Genomic DNA, 16,971 nt, shown 5'->3' with positions numbered 1-16,971 from the left:
ATTGTCTTCTTAATCTGAAGTCTAATTTACTGCATTAAATTTTTGAGAGGCGATAACAGACGCTCAGGTGTGATTGTTCTGCGTATTTGGCCTGGGTTCCTAGAGAAATGACCATTAAGAATACAAGTGAGGCAAACACATGTTTAATAGCATATTAGTTCACCAGAAATGTTATTGGGAGTCAGAGAGACACCAACCTTCCCAAAACCCAGTTCGTTCGGTTTAAAAGTTTTTTTTCCTTGAACATATTCCTAAATGAGGTGGAGATGCTGACGAAGTGATGAAATTGATGATCAGGGTCGACACAAATATTTGGGAGGTCTAAAGCAGAGTTAAACATTGAGACACTAATCACACATGTTAGAAAAAAACAAACAACCCACTTTTGTAGTGTGTATGGGAAGATTTGAGCTATTGACCTCTTGCACATGATCCAAATATTTAACCACTAGGCTACAACTAATATCACAATTTGTTTAGAATAAAATTATTCTTTCAAAACTGAAATACAAAATCTAAAATGTGAGGCCTTTTATTATGTTGGGACCAAGACAGACGCTTTGATTATTTTGGGCTCGGACAGTTGCTGATGATGATGATAATGATCTAGATAAAGATAACAATGACCAAAGAGATGAAGAGATGGTAGTGAAAGAAGAGAGATGAAGGGCAACCCCTTTTGCAGGAGACAATCAAAGATTCTAGTAGCCTCTTTCTCTTATATCTCCTACGTGAAAGAAAAATAAAAAAGGTAATTTGGTCAAAACTCACTAAAAAATTTGAACTTTGGTTAAAAAAGATTAGTTAATTTTTTTTTTTTTGTCTTTAACTCCCTGAGTATTTTTTTATTTGCCACAACTTTGCAGCGCCTTGCGACAACTTTACAACTGCTTTGAGATAGCGTTGGAGCGCCTTGCAACACCTTACAACAACTTTAGACACCTTTGCAACGCCTTGCAACATCTTTGTAAAAAATATTGGATTTTTAATCTAACAAAATACAAATATTTGAGATTTTAACAAAAACATACAAAATTTGGATTTTTAAGAAAAATAATTTAACTTGTCTTTTTAATTAAAAGAAGTTTAAAATTGAGTATTGGACTTAATTTCCTGTAAAACTTATTTCCTTTAAAATTAAGAAAATCCAAAACTGGTTTGGAATTTATTTTTTTGATGAATAAAAATAACATTACTAAACAAGCAAATACAAAGTTGTTAGCGTAACGCAGGAATAAAAGAGGGTCATATAATTGATTTGCTGTTTGGACTCCCTTTTTCCAAAGTTGCACTTTGGACTCCCTTTTGACGGAATCAACAAGCAATATTCCTTATCTAAAGTTATACTTGAAAAAATTCCTATCCTACCCTTTCATAATCTATATTGTAGTTTGGACTCCCTCTCTCCTAGTTATTTTCTCTCTCTAAAACGACCATTTCAATCATCCTCTCGAAAATAAAATATTTATGTCAATCTAAACACCGGAGGTTGAGTTTGAAGAACCAATGACGATTAATTGATTATTGGCGATACCAATAATCACACGAATTTTATAGTGAGAAAGGACTTTTAAAATATAAAGGTGGTATCATAGAGCCGAGTGTGGGTTTCTTCTGTTGGAGAAATGGAATTGTGAACTATATATAGCATTCGATTCTCCATGTTTATGGATCATAGAGTTGGTTTCTTTTGATGGAAGAGTGAACCATTTCAACCCACTTAATTCAACTTTGATTAAACAACAGTTTGTTCAACCTGTTTCTTTTATTGATTAGTTGGAGATAAGAGATTAGAGACATCTGTTCCTATATTGATTGAAACAAATGGATGCTTTATTTGGTTGCTTCTCTAACCCTTTTCAACAACAAAAAAGCCACAAAACAATGAAGTTAGATGTACACACAAACATACTTTCTCTCTCTAGATATGGTGTTGAGTTGATAAAGGGGTTGGTTACCTGAGGTAGAGAGAGAAAATAAGAGAAGGATTGAAGTAGAGATAATGAGTAATTTAAACACTGCCATGAACAAGAAGCTGAAGCTCTTGTTTTGCTTCAGCTTGTTCTTTTTCCAGAGGTTGAGTTAAAGATCTTTGATTGATCTTTGAAGTAAGAAAAAATGTCCCTCCAAATCTATATATTCTCTTATTTCTTTTCTTTATTTTGTTCTTCAAATCTCTTTACCCTGCATATGGATTTGAAATCCAGTTCCACCACAAGCTCTAGCCATTTTATGGATGATTGAAATGGTGGTTTTAGAAAGAAAAATAAATAAAAGGAGGGAGTCCACATTGCAATATTGATTATGTAAGGGTAGAGTTGGAATTTTTCGAAGTATAACTTTTGAGAAGGAATATTCTCCATTGATTCCGTTAAAAGGGAGTCCGAATTGCAACACTGGAAAAAGGGAGTCCAAACAGCAAGTCAATTATATGAAAGGGGGTCCAAACAGCAAATCTCCCAATAAAAGAAGGTATTACATTCCACACTTTCCTATGACCATATCTTCTACCCTATTTTGCTAGCGCATCTGCCTGAGCGTTGCAATCTCTAGGAACGAAGGTGAATATCATACTGTCAAATTTGTCTATAAGTTCTTTTACTTGTTGCATAATCTTTTTGGATTGCCAGTGAAGGCCAACATTTTGACCATTGATGAAAAGTATGAGGGCTTGATTATCACTTTCGATGTGCACATGGGTGATCTTCAACTCTATGGCCCATTTAACACAGAGTAATATGGCGATACTTTCACCTTTTTCCTCATTCTGACATCGAACTGAGTCTGCTGCTGCGATAATAAAAGCAGAGTCTTCATCTCTGATGATACAACCTATGCCGGCTGGTTCTGTGCTATTGAAAAAAGATGCGTCAACGTTAAGTTTTATGAATGGTGTCGATGGAGGTCTCCATGTTTGTTGCTTAGTTTTTTCCCTGCATTTGTTAGTGATAATAGATTCAATCTTAAGAGGCGTAATAAAGGTGGTATTTATCCTGTCAATCATTTGTTTCGGACATTGTTTCTTTGTAGTGAAGCAATTTTTGCAACGTGCTTTCCATATAAACCACAGTATTTTGGCGTATAGTAGGGTCAATTCTTCATTTTTCCATTCATGGATCCATTGGTTGGTAGTGGCTATTTGATCTGTTCTTACCTGAAAGTGAAACCATATCGCTTTCGCGAAAGTACAGTGAAGCATGACATGATCTAATGTTTCGTTTTCGTTATAATTAATACAAGAGAATTGGTTTCCAATGTATTTAGGTGGCCATTTTTAGTGAGTCGTGTTTATGGGGTCATGTAGAATTAGTCCAGTCTTAAGTTTTACGTCACATTTACATTATGATTTCAATATATCAACAGACAATTAAACTTGAGCTTTTCAATAAATAGGACTGTTTTTCTCATTTAGATGTATCTTTTCAAACGTCGCTAATAACAATACAATTTGTCATTTTCAACAAAAATAAAATAAAAATAACAATGTGTTATTAAACACTTAGCAAACATTATTTCATTGATTAATTCTTTACACCTGATCATAGACGATCTAAATAAAATCTTAATTTCACAAATTTTTGAAGGTTTAATTTATGCTTGTTTCATCTGTATTATTATGTATAATTTATAAAAATTAAATGAAACAAGTAGTTATCATTGTTTTTGGGGATGAAAAAAAGTATGTTAGTATATTACTATGTTTTTGTTATTTTCATGGGTGGATGCAGTTTTCTTTTAGGATTCGTTTGATCATTACATCATATGACCACATCACAAGATGGAGTTTATATCCTCAAAGAAAACTATATATGCTGTGTTTGATATCAGGGAAACAACTCCATAAAATAAAAGAGTTTTCGTGTAAATTCTGTATGGAATAACAAAAAATAGTAAACTGTTTACATGAAAAGGACGAACACGTTTGGAGATTTCTTTCAGAACCGGAGTCTATATGGGCTAAATAATTAAAAGCAAAATACCTAAAGAACGAAGACGTTTGGAAACATAAGCCTCGTAATAATAGCACAACTACATGAAAAGGAATAATGGAAATGCGGGGGTCTATCGAAAAAAGAAGATGTTTTTCAGTTGGGGATGGTACAACCATAAGGATTTGGGATGACCCATGGATACCGAATATCTGAGGGTTCAACCCAGAAACGAAGACTGAAGAGACTATGGTGGAAGATTTATTCTATGTAAGTGACTTAAAATATACTGATGGTAGATGGAAAACGAACCTGGTTGAGGCGACTTTTGATTCTATCTCTGCAGCAGCAATAATACAATTACCAGCAGCAAAGTTAGGTGTGAAAGATAAAATGATTTGGGTATTCACGGAGGAAGGAGAATTTACATCGAAATCGTTGTATAGGTCTATAGCGAAGGAGAGACCTTCATTGTCAAATAGAATGAAGGTGCCTTATGATCTCCAATGGAGAAAAGTATGGACACGGGTTGAACTCGCACCAAGGGTTCAAATGTTTGTTTGGAGGATATTACAAAACGCATTACCCACTATGAAGAGAGCATTACGATACAATACCCAAGAGTCACGGGTTTGTCGATTATGCAAGTCAGATGATGAAGATATCGATCATACCTTCCGTACATGTAGAATTGCTCGTGAAACATGGATGACGAGTCCATTAAATCACGGGTTGGATGGGGGCATGGAATTCACAGAGATCTTGTGTAAATGGTTAGTAAGGGAAGAAGAAGAACAAGTTGTTGCATTGAGATTATATGTCTTATGGCATTTGTGGAAAGGCAGAAACAAGTTGGTCTTCGAAGGGATTACAACATGTAGTTGCTCGATCATAAACTCAGCGAAAATCATGTTAGATGACTTCTCGATAATCACCAAACTATCGGAGGTCACAAGAATGAATGAAATACCTGCTACATTACCACACTGGACCCCCCAAGTGAAGAAAAATCGAAAATTAATTTCGAAGCATCTTACAAGGAAGGGAAAGCAGGCCTAGCTGTTGTGTGTCGAAATGGTAATGGAGATTTTGTTCTAGGAAAAACAGTAAACACAATGGCCTCCTCGCCATTAGAAGCCGAGGCAAAGGCTGCTAAACTTGGAATTGAAATTGCAACGGATCTGCACCAATATGAGTTCATCATTAAAGGTGACTCGATGATGGTGATACAAGCTTGTAAGGCAAGCGAAGACGACGTCCTTTAGAAACTTCGAAGATTGATGGTAGAAATAAAATAAGTGAGCTCCATTATCCAAGATTGCTTGTTCACTCATTGTAATCGTAATGTTAATCAAGTAACGCATAAACTAGCGCACTTTGCTTTTAATTCTGCTTTGAACACAACTTAAGAGCTCTTAGAACTTCCAAGTTGCACTGTAAGTCAATTGGCGAGTGATAGAATCATTTTTGCTCCAATAAATGATTAATAAAGCTAGGCTTGAGCCTATTTCATAAAAAAAAAAAGAATTTCGTGTACTAAAGTCTAAATATAATTTATTTGTTACAAAATGGAGGAATCAATCAAGCCATTCAGAGTCTCGAGAAGGAGGCAGCCCCTGGTCCTGACGGCTACCCTCCTTTCTTCTTCCAATCGAACTGGGATACAATTAATGCAGATATCTACGAACTGGTTCAGAACTTCTTCAATACTGCCTACCTCCCACCTGAGATCAACCACACACATATCTGTCTCATCCCCAAAACCCCTATTCCTCAAACCCCAGCGGACTACCGTCCCATAAGCCTTCTCAACACTACCTATAAAATCATTACCAAGTTGTTGGCCGAAAAACTTAAGCACACCTTGAACCCCATCATCGCGCCATTTCAAGCAGCTTATGTCCCGGGTAGACAGATTACCGATAACATCATTATGGGGCAAGAAATCATACACTCTTTCAAGAAGATGAAAGGAGCAATGGGATTCTTCGGTCTTAAGTTAGATATGTCAAAGGCTTTTGACAGAATTGAATGGAAGTTTCTCACTGATATTATGAGGCGATTGGGGTATGACGAACACTGGATTAGGATGATCCATACGTGCATTTCTACTTCATCTATGTCAGTTCTGGTTAACGGTCGCCCGGGTAACGTTTTCTACCCCTCTAGAGGTATTAGACAAGGCGACCCGCTCCCCCCTTTCCTCTTTACTTTGGCCATGGAAGGCCTTAGTCGTCAGCTGATGTCGTCTAATAGTAAAAATAGATTCTTGGGATTCCCTACTAACAACTCTAACCTTGAGATTTCTCATCTTCTTTTCGCTGACGACTGCATCATTTTCGGCCGGAACACGATCGATAACATTCATAATCTCAAGAACATCCTCAACGAATTCTATGAGACCTCGGGCCAGACGATTAACTACACCAAATCCAATATCTTCTACTCCAAGAACTCTCACCCTAAATTCAAACGCCTAATCATGAGGACCCTCAAAGTCAAATATGCTTCCACCTCCGAAAAATACTTGGGTGCTCAGCTTTTTATTGGAGCTCAAAAGACCAAGGTCTTCAATGATATTCTAGATCAAATCAAGAATAAGCTCAATAAATGGAATCACTCATTTCTCTCTCAAGCTGGTCGCACAGTGGTCATCTCGGCCATCACTGCGGCCGTACCCCGATACCAGATGCAGTGTTTTGCTATTCCAAAAGGAATTAGCAAACGCATCAGGTCTGTTCAAAGGACCTTTTGGTGGGGTAAGTCGAAAGGTATATGCACCAAAGTATGGTCATATATCTGTCTTCCGAAGAATCTCGGAGGCCTAGGTATCCACTTGCCTGAGTTGGACAACACCGCTCTGCTCTCCAAGCTTACGTGGAGGCTTAAAACTGAGCCAGAAGCTGTATGGGCTAAATTTCTTAAAGAGAAATATTTTCCCAAGTCGGATAAACCTGGCGCAGCTAAACCCCATCATTCTTGGAGTTGGAAGACGATCATGAAACATTACAATCTCATCGATGATCTGACCACGGGGGAGGTGCACTCTGGTGAAGATATCAACATCTGGGATGATAACTGGATCCCAGAGGTCAACGGAAAGGTGCAAAACAACTATCAATCCAGTCTGAACAAAGTGGCCCAACTCATTACGAACAACAACTGGAACAATGAGATTCTCAATGCCAACTTTGATATCACGACGCAAAATTTGATCAAAGCTATCCCGGTGAACAGTGAAGGTAAAGATCAACTCAAATGGAAGCTCACTAAATCAGGTAATTTTACAGTCAAATCGATGTACCAACACATTAGCACTAATAATATCACCCCCTCAGCTAACTCGCATAACTGGAATTTCATCTGGAACCTTCCTACTATTCCTAGAATAAAAATTTTCATATGGAAAATCTGTGCAAAAGCTCTCCCGGTGAGAGACATAATAGGAAAATACATTGACAATAACTTCACTTGCCCTAATTGTATGCATACCGAAACAATTGAACATGCACTATTACATTGTGCTATTGCTAGAAATCTCTGGTTTAATTTTAATATTATATCTGAAATTATTATTTCGGTCTCGGAATGGATCTTCTCGTGGCAAGAGGATAACCAAACTTATTATACTAATGACGATATTCATTTTGCTAGCATCCTTTGGATATTATGGAAAGTTAGATGTGACCACTGCTTCCAACACGAGATAAATGATCTGGATAACATCATTAGAATGATTAAGGAATTTCCAAAAACCAACAAAAAACCTGAGAAAATTAATCAAAAACCTCCCGGGAAATGGCAACCGCCAACAGTACCTTTCATTAAAATTAATGTTAATGCATCTTTTCACTAATGTAATATCCAATTCGGGAATCAGCTTAATCGTACATAATGCAGATGCAAAATTCATAGCAGCGCAAGTGAAAACATTGAGGGCAAGAAATAGTGAAGAATGTGAAGCAATAGCAATCTTAGAAGGTCTACGTTGGGCGAAAGAACAAAATCACAAGTCAATAATCATAGAAAGTGACAACTTAAATCTAATCAAGAACATCCATGATAAAAGACACTCTGTCAACTGGCAATCTTTGATTCATATCCGAAGAATTCGAGAAAGCAGAAGAGAATTTGATATAGTGCAATTCAAATACACCAAGAGAGATCTCAACTTGAATGCAGACAAGCTAGCAAAATGGGCGAGAAACAAGAATAGAAACAAAAGGTGGCATAATGTTCCTTGTATTTTAGTTGATAAATATTGTAATAACGTTTATTCCTATTAATGACAGAATAGTTTCAACAAAAAAAAAATTAGTATATGTAAAATATTCAAACACACCGTACAAATAATGCTACCAAAAAGGCAAGGAATAGGGTCCCATTGATAACCACACCCATGGTGCACCATGTGAACTCTTAAAACGATTTTCTTCAATACTAGTAATCAAAAGGGTCCACAAGAATTAATGTGAGCCAGACAGACTTTGACGTCAACTCATCAGACCAACGAACGAGTCCCATACAATGTAGAGGCGTGCCAAATGAGACACCACACTGCAAACTTCACAAGTTTGATACCCAATGTTAGGGCAATACTCGCCCTGACTTTTCTTATGGGAACACATCAACGAACCCCTACCCCACATATCAGTCTTTCTTAAGATTTTGTCTTTTAAACTTTCTATTAATGGAAGGTGTTTAATACTTCAACTTTAATTGATTTCCTTCTAATATTATTATCTGAGTTGAACCTCCGACCTTAAGTTCTTTTAACAACCTACTCTACCAACTCTATTACCGAAATAGACCTGATATATATGTGAATAAAAAAAATACATATACCATCTATATATAAATGTTATATATATTAGGAGCCCCTAAATTTAGAGCTTTAGGCGCCCAGGCCCAGGGTCGACCCTGTGATAAGGCTCCAACCAATTTTCAAAATACCCCCATATGAGTTATCACAATGTGTATTCTTAAAGTTGATAGGTATTAACATTATAGATTTTCCTTTATGTGTATGTGTATGTTTGATTAGGAGCAGGGACAACACTCAGAACCAACCATAACTAAATTTGAAAATTAAAAAAAATTAGTTAAATAGGGGATCTAAATTATCTTAGGGTCTCTCAAGAAAAAATTATCTTTGGGAATTAGAAAATCCATTCAAGAATTTTCACTTTGGCAAAGTATAAAACCTATGACTTGTAGATTTTTATTACATCAAACAATAGTTTTCAATTGAACCTAAGATACGTAATGATTTAAAAGTTTGATTTGTTTTTTCAAGTGAACATGAAAATAGAGAAACACAAGATGAGTAACCCACCCCTTCTCTTTCTTTAAAATTTCATAAGAAAGTGAAACTTCTTACTTTATATCTATGCAACAAATTTAATAAGTATATCATGGATTTCAACAAAATTTTTAAAATTTCATACCAATCAATGAAAATAAATCTAAAAAGAATGAATGGTCCTATATTTTTGTCACAATATAGTCCTAGTATAATATATAACTTTTGAGAATTTTTAATAGCTTTTCAAATTTCAACAAAGACTATGGCTCTACACCAGTCACGACGTCACCAGTCAAGAGAGAGAGCTGAAGCTTCACTCCATGATTCTTGTTTATTTTATTTCTATCTCTAGAATTTCATTTTCAAATGGGTGCATGGGCAAAAAGTCCAAAACAAAAATGAAATTGGGTGTAAGGTCCGGACTTAATATAAAATAGGTAAAAGCCCATTTTTGTTGTATATTTGTTTTTGCCTCGTACAAATTTGTATATTACTAATGTGTTGATTGTTTAGTGAATGTGTACGAATAGGTCTGTTTTGTCTGCAGCACAAACTAAATTGCGTAATTTCAACAGTAAAATATATAAGGTTATTCAAATTTTGTTTAATGCAATAAGATAACAATGTTATGCAAAAATGGTTTTTTTGTTGAATCCCAAAAAATAGTATATGCAAAAATAAATTTGAGGTACACTCCAAAATTTGTATTTTTCTTTTTTTTTTTTTTTTTACTTTTGACCTATTTTGTATTAATAATAGACTTATTGTGCTATTAGTCCATATTTTGTACCTTCTACCAAATTCACCTTTTTCAAAAACTCTGTTCACATCTCTTGCTATTAAATCTTTACTAGTTCACTTTTTTTCTAGCTGGTGATTTCAAGCTGCCGTGTATTGACTCTTTTTCTTTTATTATGTCATGGATAACTTGCTCTTCCATGGATTATTCTCAAGTCCTTTTTGATTCTTCATTTTCCTTTTACTATAAACCACAAAAAAAAATATATTTGTGGGGTTAATTAAGACCTGGAAGAAGATACACAAATTAGTTACCCAAATTAGTTACCCAAATTTCAGACATTAGAGATCAAATCCATAAGGTTAGTCATTCTCTCTTCTTTAATTTTGGTTACAGATTTGAAGCAAAATTATTGAATAACTTGCTTAATTTTGAGTTTGATTTATAAAAAGGGGGTTTGGAGTTTGGGTTTTAACCAAAACTTGATTTTGCTAAAAAATGATTTACTTATAGTTGTTCCATTAAAAGTAATTTCACTATCTTTCTTGATATTGGGAAGGGAAAAGGGGCTAATTTATATAATGAATCCAGTTGAAGAAGTGGGTTGGAAATATATGTGAAAAATCAGTATTTTAGGAGTAGAAAACATCCTCTTTTGGGTGATTCAAGATCAAAATTTATAAAAAAGTAGATCAAATTTTTTAGGTATTAGGTTTGGGATCAAAATTAAAAGAAGATGGGTAGCTATTTATGCAAAACTGTTTGAGAACTATAGCTTATATTGTTTTCTTTTGCCTCTTTGTTTTTTTTTTGTCATGAATATACAGACAGGTTGAATTGGTGTTCTAAATTTTCTAGGAGTACTATGAAGTGTTTCCATTTCTTCAATGGAGAGAAGAAAGATGACCCCAAGAACACAAAGTCCATATCTAATAAATCCACCACTTCCACACTAACGGGACGAGATGTGCGAAGATCAGGTTCCGAGTCCAACTCTCAGGAAGTTTCGGACATGAGTGAGGAGTTGCCTGCTCGAACGGGCTTTCCGAGTTTCTCAGAAAGACCTAACAATCTCAGAGTATTCACTTTCTTAGATCTGAAGATTGCCACAAGGAACTTTACTCGATCTTTGATGATCGGTGAGGGTGGATTTGGATGTGTTTATAAGGGTGTCATTAGAAGTTTGGAAGATCCAGAGACCAGAATTGTAGTTGCTATTAAACAACTAAACAGAAAAGGAGTTCAGGCAAGGTTTTCTTTCATCTGAAATTTGTTCTTTCTAGTTAGAATATAACATATTTCTATACATAGAATTGATAATTTTCACATATCTTTAGTATTTTAATTAGAAACTAGATCATGCCTATCTCCACGAAAACGTCAAGTATCGGAATATTAGAAACGAGAAAGCGAACAGTGTCTGTTACATATTTCAGTCATGGTGTTCTTAAGTTGGTCAAGCTAACATCAAGCTTATCTTCGTTTATCATGGTTCTGATGGTTTTGAATTTTTTTTATTACTATTTTCTTATCCGACGTTTTGTTTCTCAGGGGCATAAGGAATGGTTGACTGAAGTTAATGTCCTTGGAGTAGTCGAACATCAAAACCTTGTGAAGTTAGTAGGTTATTGTGCCGAGGATGATGAAAGAGGAATTCAACGACTTCTGGTTTATGAGTATATGCCCAATAGAAGTGTGGAAGATCATTTGTCAACTAGGTCAATAGTACCTCTTCCATGGGCTATGAGACTAAGAATAGCCCTTGACGCCGCTCGTGGTTTAGTATACCTCCATGAAGAAATGGACTTTCAGGTAGTGGATGGATTTTATCTCTCGTTCTTTTTATGCTGCTATATTGAACTTATGATTTTCTCCCTCCTTAATCTGTAATCATTTCCACATTAACTGGAATATTTTTATTTGTAGCGATGCTGAAACTTATGCCGAAAACAAAATTTGATACCTTGCCGGAGATTATTTGTTCCCAAGTGTTAACATTTTTCTGTTGCTCTTGTGCAGATTATCTTTAGAGATTTTAAAACTTCAAACATACTTTTAGATGAAAAATGGAATGCAAAGTTGTCGGACTTTGGGTTAGCCAGGCAGGGGCCTTCTGAAGGATTAACTCACGTTTCAACAGCGGTAGGTGCACGAAAAATTCCATATCTAATAGGGGGGTTCTTTTTTTTGTTGAGAGATCTAATAGGGGGGTTGATCAGTAACATGAAACCATAGTTGCTTATCTAGAAAAAGTGATTACCTGGTCATATGCCCCACTGTCTAACTACGCGTCTTGTATATTCTTACGTTATCTATGTCGACACTTATAGAAGTAGCGATACATGGACTGCATGGAAGGACAGCTCATGTACATGACACATCAGCTTTGGCGCATTTATTTTATTCCATGTTTTGGTTGAATTAAGTCTTTGGAAACTAAGTAGTTGGGATTGGATCTCGATCGGGGATAACCCAAGCAACCAACTGCTTAGATTTGAACAATAACCTTTTCCCAGACTGCCTTAAGTTTCAGACTGAACACAAAAAGTATCACCACGACTGAAGGCCTAGCTATGTCATGTGGTCAGATAACATTGTCCATATTGAGTTAGTCTCTTTGATTCGTGCTTGTTCTTATTCGAAGTTTCAGACACATTAGTGGATTAGTAGTGAGAATTTCTAATCTTGGAAACAGGTTGTAGGTACCATGGGATATGCAGCTCCTGAGTATGTCCAAACGGGGCGTCTCTCAATCAAGAGTGATGTTTGGAGTTACGGGGTTGTCCTCTATGAGCTTCTAACTGGAAGAAGACCCCTTGATCGAAATAGACCAAAGAGTGAACAAAAACTATTGGAGTGGATTAAACCTTTCATATCAGACATGAAGAAGTTCCCACATATATTGGATCCTAGGATTGAATGGAAGCAATTTATAAAGTCTGCTCATGAACTTGCAAGTGTGGCAAATCAGTGTTTGGTACGGCACCCAAAGTCACGCCCTAAGATGAGTGAGGTATTAGAAATGGTGAACCAGATAGTCAGAACGACAGAAACAGGTTACCACCCTGAACCACCCAAGAAGACTCTCAGACCAAGAAACAGTTCTGAAGAAGATAAGAGAAAACGATCAAATTTAAAGCGAAGGAACGTTGATTCAAAAGTTGGAGAAGGTAATTGGTTGATTTGGCGATCCTGGAAACCGAAACATGTACGAGCTTGCTGAAGAATGAATGCTGTTGAGTGTAAGTAAAGAAAAAGATTAAGTTATTTGCTTCCTAAGAAGAAGGTTCTTCTTCAGTGAAATATATAGTTTATTTGTTCATCTTTTATGGTGTTACAAAAATTTTCTCCGAGGGCAGAACTATGAATTCCGGTAGCTTGCTGGTTTATGTAAGAGGCTACTCTAGTCAAGGCAAGTTAGCGGAAAACTGAAAATAATCAACCTATTAAGACCCGTGGCCTGTGACGGTCGAATATAAATAGTTAATAAATGTATTAATCTTTTCTTTAATTGGTTATTTCACCATGAATAATAGTTAAACCTCTTAATTAAGTAATTGTTGACGTTGTCGTGGGTGGTTTTGTTGCGTTAATACAAACTTAGGGCTTAAGTAATATCTCTTCCTGTATCTGTTTCTTGTATCCTAATGTTGATGAGTCAAACAGTAAGATTCGAACTCTAATCAATTATAGTACATAAAGAAAGGCCGATCAACCCCTTTTCAACTCCACACACTAAGGATATTCCCATAAATTATATAAATCATTTACTACCTTAAAACAGAGAAGACCAGACTAATTAAACGATTTATGGCTTAATCTCATTAGTTAATTAAACAAAAGAGAACAGAAAAACTAAGATATTTCCATAATCTCAATATATATAATACTATATATATATACCCACCCTTAGATTAATGGTCTAATCTCTATTATCATATCATAATAACCCAAAATCTAAAACAAAGATAATAATCTATCTAGTGAATCATTAATGACTCTGTTGTTGTTGTTGTTGTTGTTTTTCTTGTTTGTGTCGATCTTCTCCATCTTCAATTGAAGATTGCAATAACATTGATGTAAAAGGCATATGCCTATACCCATTACCAACTGAGAAATCCAAATCCAAACCTAAATCCACCGGTTGACATAAATCCAGCCGGAAATGTGATGGATTAGGTTCAAATTTAGGAACTCCAAAGAACCGGTTATCTGAACTAGGTTGAATCATAAGTCGAGTCTCGCCTGTAGTAGTAGAAGACGGTGGAGAAAGAGAACAAGATGTTGAAGGAGGAGAATGAGGGATCGAACCTGAACCGGTGGTTGAGACCGTAGTTGAAGCGATGGTTCCGGTACCGGTGGCTGCAATAATCGATGATTCAGAATGACGGAGAAGCCATTCGATGGTTTCACCATCTGATTTGTGCCCTAGTTCGCGAGTGAGTTGAAAGATCCTAGCTGCACAAAGAGCAGGTACTCGAACTCGACGACCTCGACCATTAACTTTGGTATGTCGATCTTTTGAAGAAGAGGGTTTTCGAGGACGAGTGGGTTGAGATTTTGATGATGATGATGAATGGAGTTGAATGGCGGTGGTGATCGGAGGAGTTGTTTGATCGGAAGAAGTACAGTGGTGAAGAATCATATCTGAACTCATGGTGGGAACTGAAAAGGGTTTTTAGAGGGAGAGAGATGATCAAGGTGGGGTCTTTAGGGTTTAATCGGGAAAGGGTAGAGGTGAAGAAATTCTATAGAGAGAGGAAAAGAAAGGAGGAGTTGTGGGGCTTTCTTTTGATTCGTTTGACCCCACCGTTGATTATGTGTTAGGTAAAGTAACTCACAGACGTTACGTATCTCGAGGTCTTCCTGATAAAAATGGACGGTGAGAAAACCTCCTCTGGCCTAGTCTGATTGAATATATCTAAACTGAAGAAACTTAATAGTAGTATTAAAAGTAAGGAGTTTGTGAAGTATCTGAACAACCCTAGATTTTCTTGCTTAGAGGTCCCACGTTTCTCCGGAAAGGACAGAAAGGATACTGCGGGTCCCAGATCTTATACCAAGTGAAGGAAGATGGAGGTAGTGGGTACCCACTAGAACGTTAATGGTGGCCCACATTGTGGAAGGGGGTTAGCAGGAGGGGGTCCCACAGACCCCTAGTTCGGAGTCGCACGTACTTGGCGGTGGGAAAAAGATCTGGAGGACCGCTACCCGACTCGTTCTTCCGAGAGAAAAGAGTTCAGCGGACATCAGACAGTCAAAAATCGACCGACCCGAAAGAGTAAACGGGTTGGTATCGGTCAAAATTTCATGTCGGGAGACCGCCCGCTAACCGATCGTTTGAAATAGACCGACCGAATAACGACCGTTTCAAATGGACCGAACGACCGTGGGCACCCAAGAGTTTTGTAATGTCGTAGGTAATTGTTATATTTTGAATGATGCCAAGATGCTACGACATTCAATGATGCAGAGATGGATGCAATCCCATATAACATTTGATTTGCGGACTTGCAAACTTGGGACTCTTTTAAGGTGTCTAGTGCCTACTGCTACATCTTTCGTTATTCCTTTTTGATAGTTCACTTGTATAATTTGCCATAGTTTGGATTTATTGTTTTTGCAATAAGGTTAATTTGTTGATCTAATGCTATTTCTGATGGCTTGGTTTTGTTTTTCGTGGAGCTAACCTTGAATCAACAACATATTGTCCAAGGATGTGCTTTGTCTTGGCCTTTATAGTGACAGACAACGTATGTTATCGGAAATGTGAAGGTAGCTTCAACGATTAGCACACTTCTTAATTATATCTTGCCAAATGATGATCAAATTTATTTTTATGATTATTTGTGTTTTTTTTGTTAATCCTTTTCATTTGTAACGTGTAATTTGTAGTTTTGTTTGTCTAGTAATGAAAATGATTTATAAATTTTTGCAAAATTTTAATTGGTAAATTTTTGCAAAATTTTAATTGGTAAGCCTGGACCTAGACCGTCAGGTGTCCGACTGGCCCGATAAAACAAACGGTCTTGGACGGTCAATGGACAAATAATTCTTGAAAGTGATCGCCCGAGTAAATAGGTGGTCACCAACATTTTATGTCCGAAACCGACACATCAATGAAGTTAGAGTCCGGTACTGACCGACTCAAACCGATTCCCACCCCTACACATACTCCTTTTTTTGTTCCAAAGGTCTCACTTTCCTTGTAATGGAAGAGGTGAAATAGGTGTTCACTCCAAATTATTAAAACAATACATCTTGGTTGATGATGGTAATATGTGAAGAATATAGAGAAAATGACATGGATGTCCAAATTTTGGGAGGTGAATTCGAATCTAAAAATAAAAAATTCAAAACAGGTCCAAATGTCAGAGAAAGTATAATTTTCTCTTTTCATCTTTTTATGCTTCCCCTCTTGCCCTTGGACGGGACATTCAACAGCTTCTCTTCCATTTTCTGTCTTAAGAAAGCTTGAGCGTTAAATTCATGAGAAAAGTTGGATGCCCAAATTTTGGGGGATAAATTCGAGTCCAACCCATCAATAAAAATAACTCAAAACAAATCCAAATGTCAGAGAAAGTACACTTTTTTTCTTCATTTATTGCCCTTGTACGGGACATCCACCTCCACCTCTTCCATTTTCTAACTTCAGACACCATGGCATTAAATTAATGTCCAATCGTGGAACCAAATCTTTCAACCTTATTCCCAATTTTGCCACTAAAACCTCTGGCATTTTTGGTTTCTCTATCTAAAAGAAGTAGATCTTCTCTTTCTCTCTCAAAATCAGGTTGTGGTGCCATTTTTAGGCGAAGATCAAGGATCGACTTCATATGGTTACGAAGATCAAGAATCGATATTTTGAGTTTCTTTCTCTCTCTAAAAGAAGATCAAGGATCGACTTGATATGGTTCAAAAGATTGAGGATCGTTGATGAGACATGACCGGTTTTGTGTGGTTAGGTTCTTATTAAGAGATTTTTGAGTGAAATCATT

General features: G+C 36.4%; 2 protein-coding genes across 3 annotated transcripts; one reads left to right on the top strand and one right to left on the bottom strand.

The window, feature by feature from the left end:
- Positions 1–9,447: 9,447 nt before the first annotated feature.
- Positions 9,448–13,588, top strand: LOC147568174 (serine/threonine-protein kinase PCRK1-like). 2 transcript variants are annotated; one of them, XM_086654600.1, is made up of 5 exons: positions 9,448–10,334; positions 10,801–11,219; positions 11,525–11,785; positions 11,993–12,115; positions 12,669–13,588. In XM_086654600.1, exons 2-5 carry the CDS (start codon positions 10,839–10,841, stop codon positions 13,194–13,196), a joined length of 1,293 nt encoding a protein of 430 aa, XP_086510726.1. In that variant the 5' UTR covers positions 9,448–10,334; positions 10,801–10,838; the 3' UTR covers positions 13,197–13,588. The 2 variants fall into 2 exon arrangements, with proteins under 2 accessions (XP_086510726.1, XP_086510727.1); XM_086654601.1 differs by having other exon boundaries at positions 9,942–10,334; positions 10,832–11,219.
- A 175-nt stretch (positions 13,589–13,763) lies between these two features.
- LOC147568173 (TCP family transcription factor) lies at positions 13,764–14,710 on the bottom strand. Its single transcript, XM_086654602.1, has one exon. It carries the CDS (start codon positions 14,628–14,630, stop codon positions 13,965–13,967), a length of 666 nt encoding a protein of 221 aa, XP_086510728.1. The 5' UTR covers positions 14,631–14,710; the 3' UTR covers positions 13,764–13,964.
- Between the last annotated feature and the right edge of the window lie 2,261 nt (positions 14,711–16,971).

Source organism: Eschscholzia californica, unplaced genomic scaffold, assembly GCF_041429995.1.
Source record: "Eschscholzia californica isolate CP2 unplaced genomic scaffold, dmEscCali1.0.p SCAF_1, whole genome shotgun sequence".
NCBI lineage: Eukaryota > Viridiplantae > Streptophyta > Magnoliopsida > Ranunculales > Papaveraceae > Eschscholzia > Eschscholzia californica.
The sequence above is the reverse complement of the archived record's forward strand: the minus strand, read 5'-3'. Positions and strand labels throughout refer to the sequence as shown.

Bases quoted from the DNA above. Each gene is read 5' to 3' on its own strand.
- LOC147568174 (XM_086654600.1), top strand. From the start codon at position 10,839: ATGAAGTGTTTCCATTTCTTCAATGGAGAGAAGAAAGATGACCCCAAG. The intron at 11,786-11,992 runs GTAGTGGATGGA...GCTCTTGTGCAG, and splicing joins ATGAAGAAATGGACTTTCAG to ATTATCTTTAGAGATTTTAA. The intron at 12,116-12,668 runs GTAGGTGCACGA...TCTTGGAAACAG, and splicing joins TAACTCACGTTTCAACAGCG to GTTGTAGGTACCATGGGATA.
- LOC147568173 (XM_086654602.1), bottom strand. From the start codon at position 14,630: ATGAGTTCAGATATGATTCTTCACCACTGTACTTCTTCCGATCAAACA.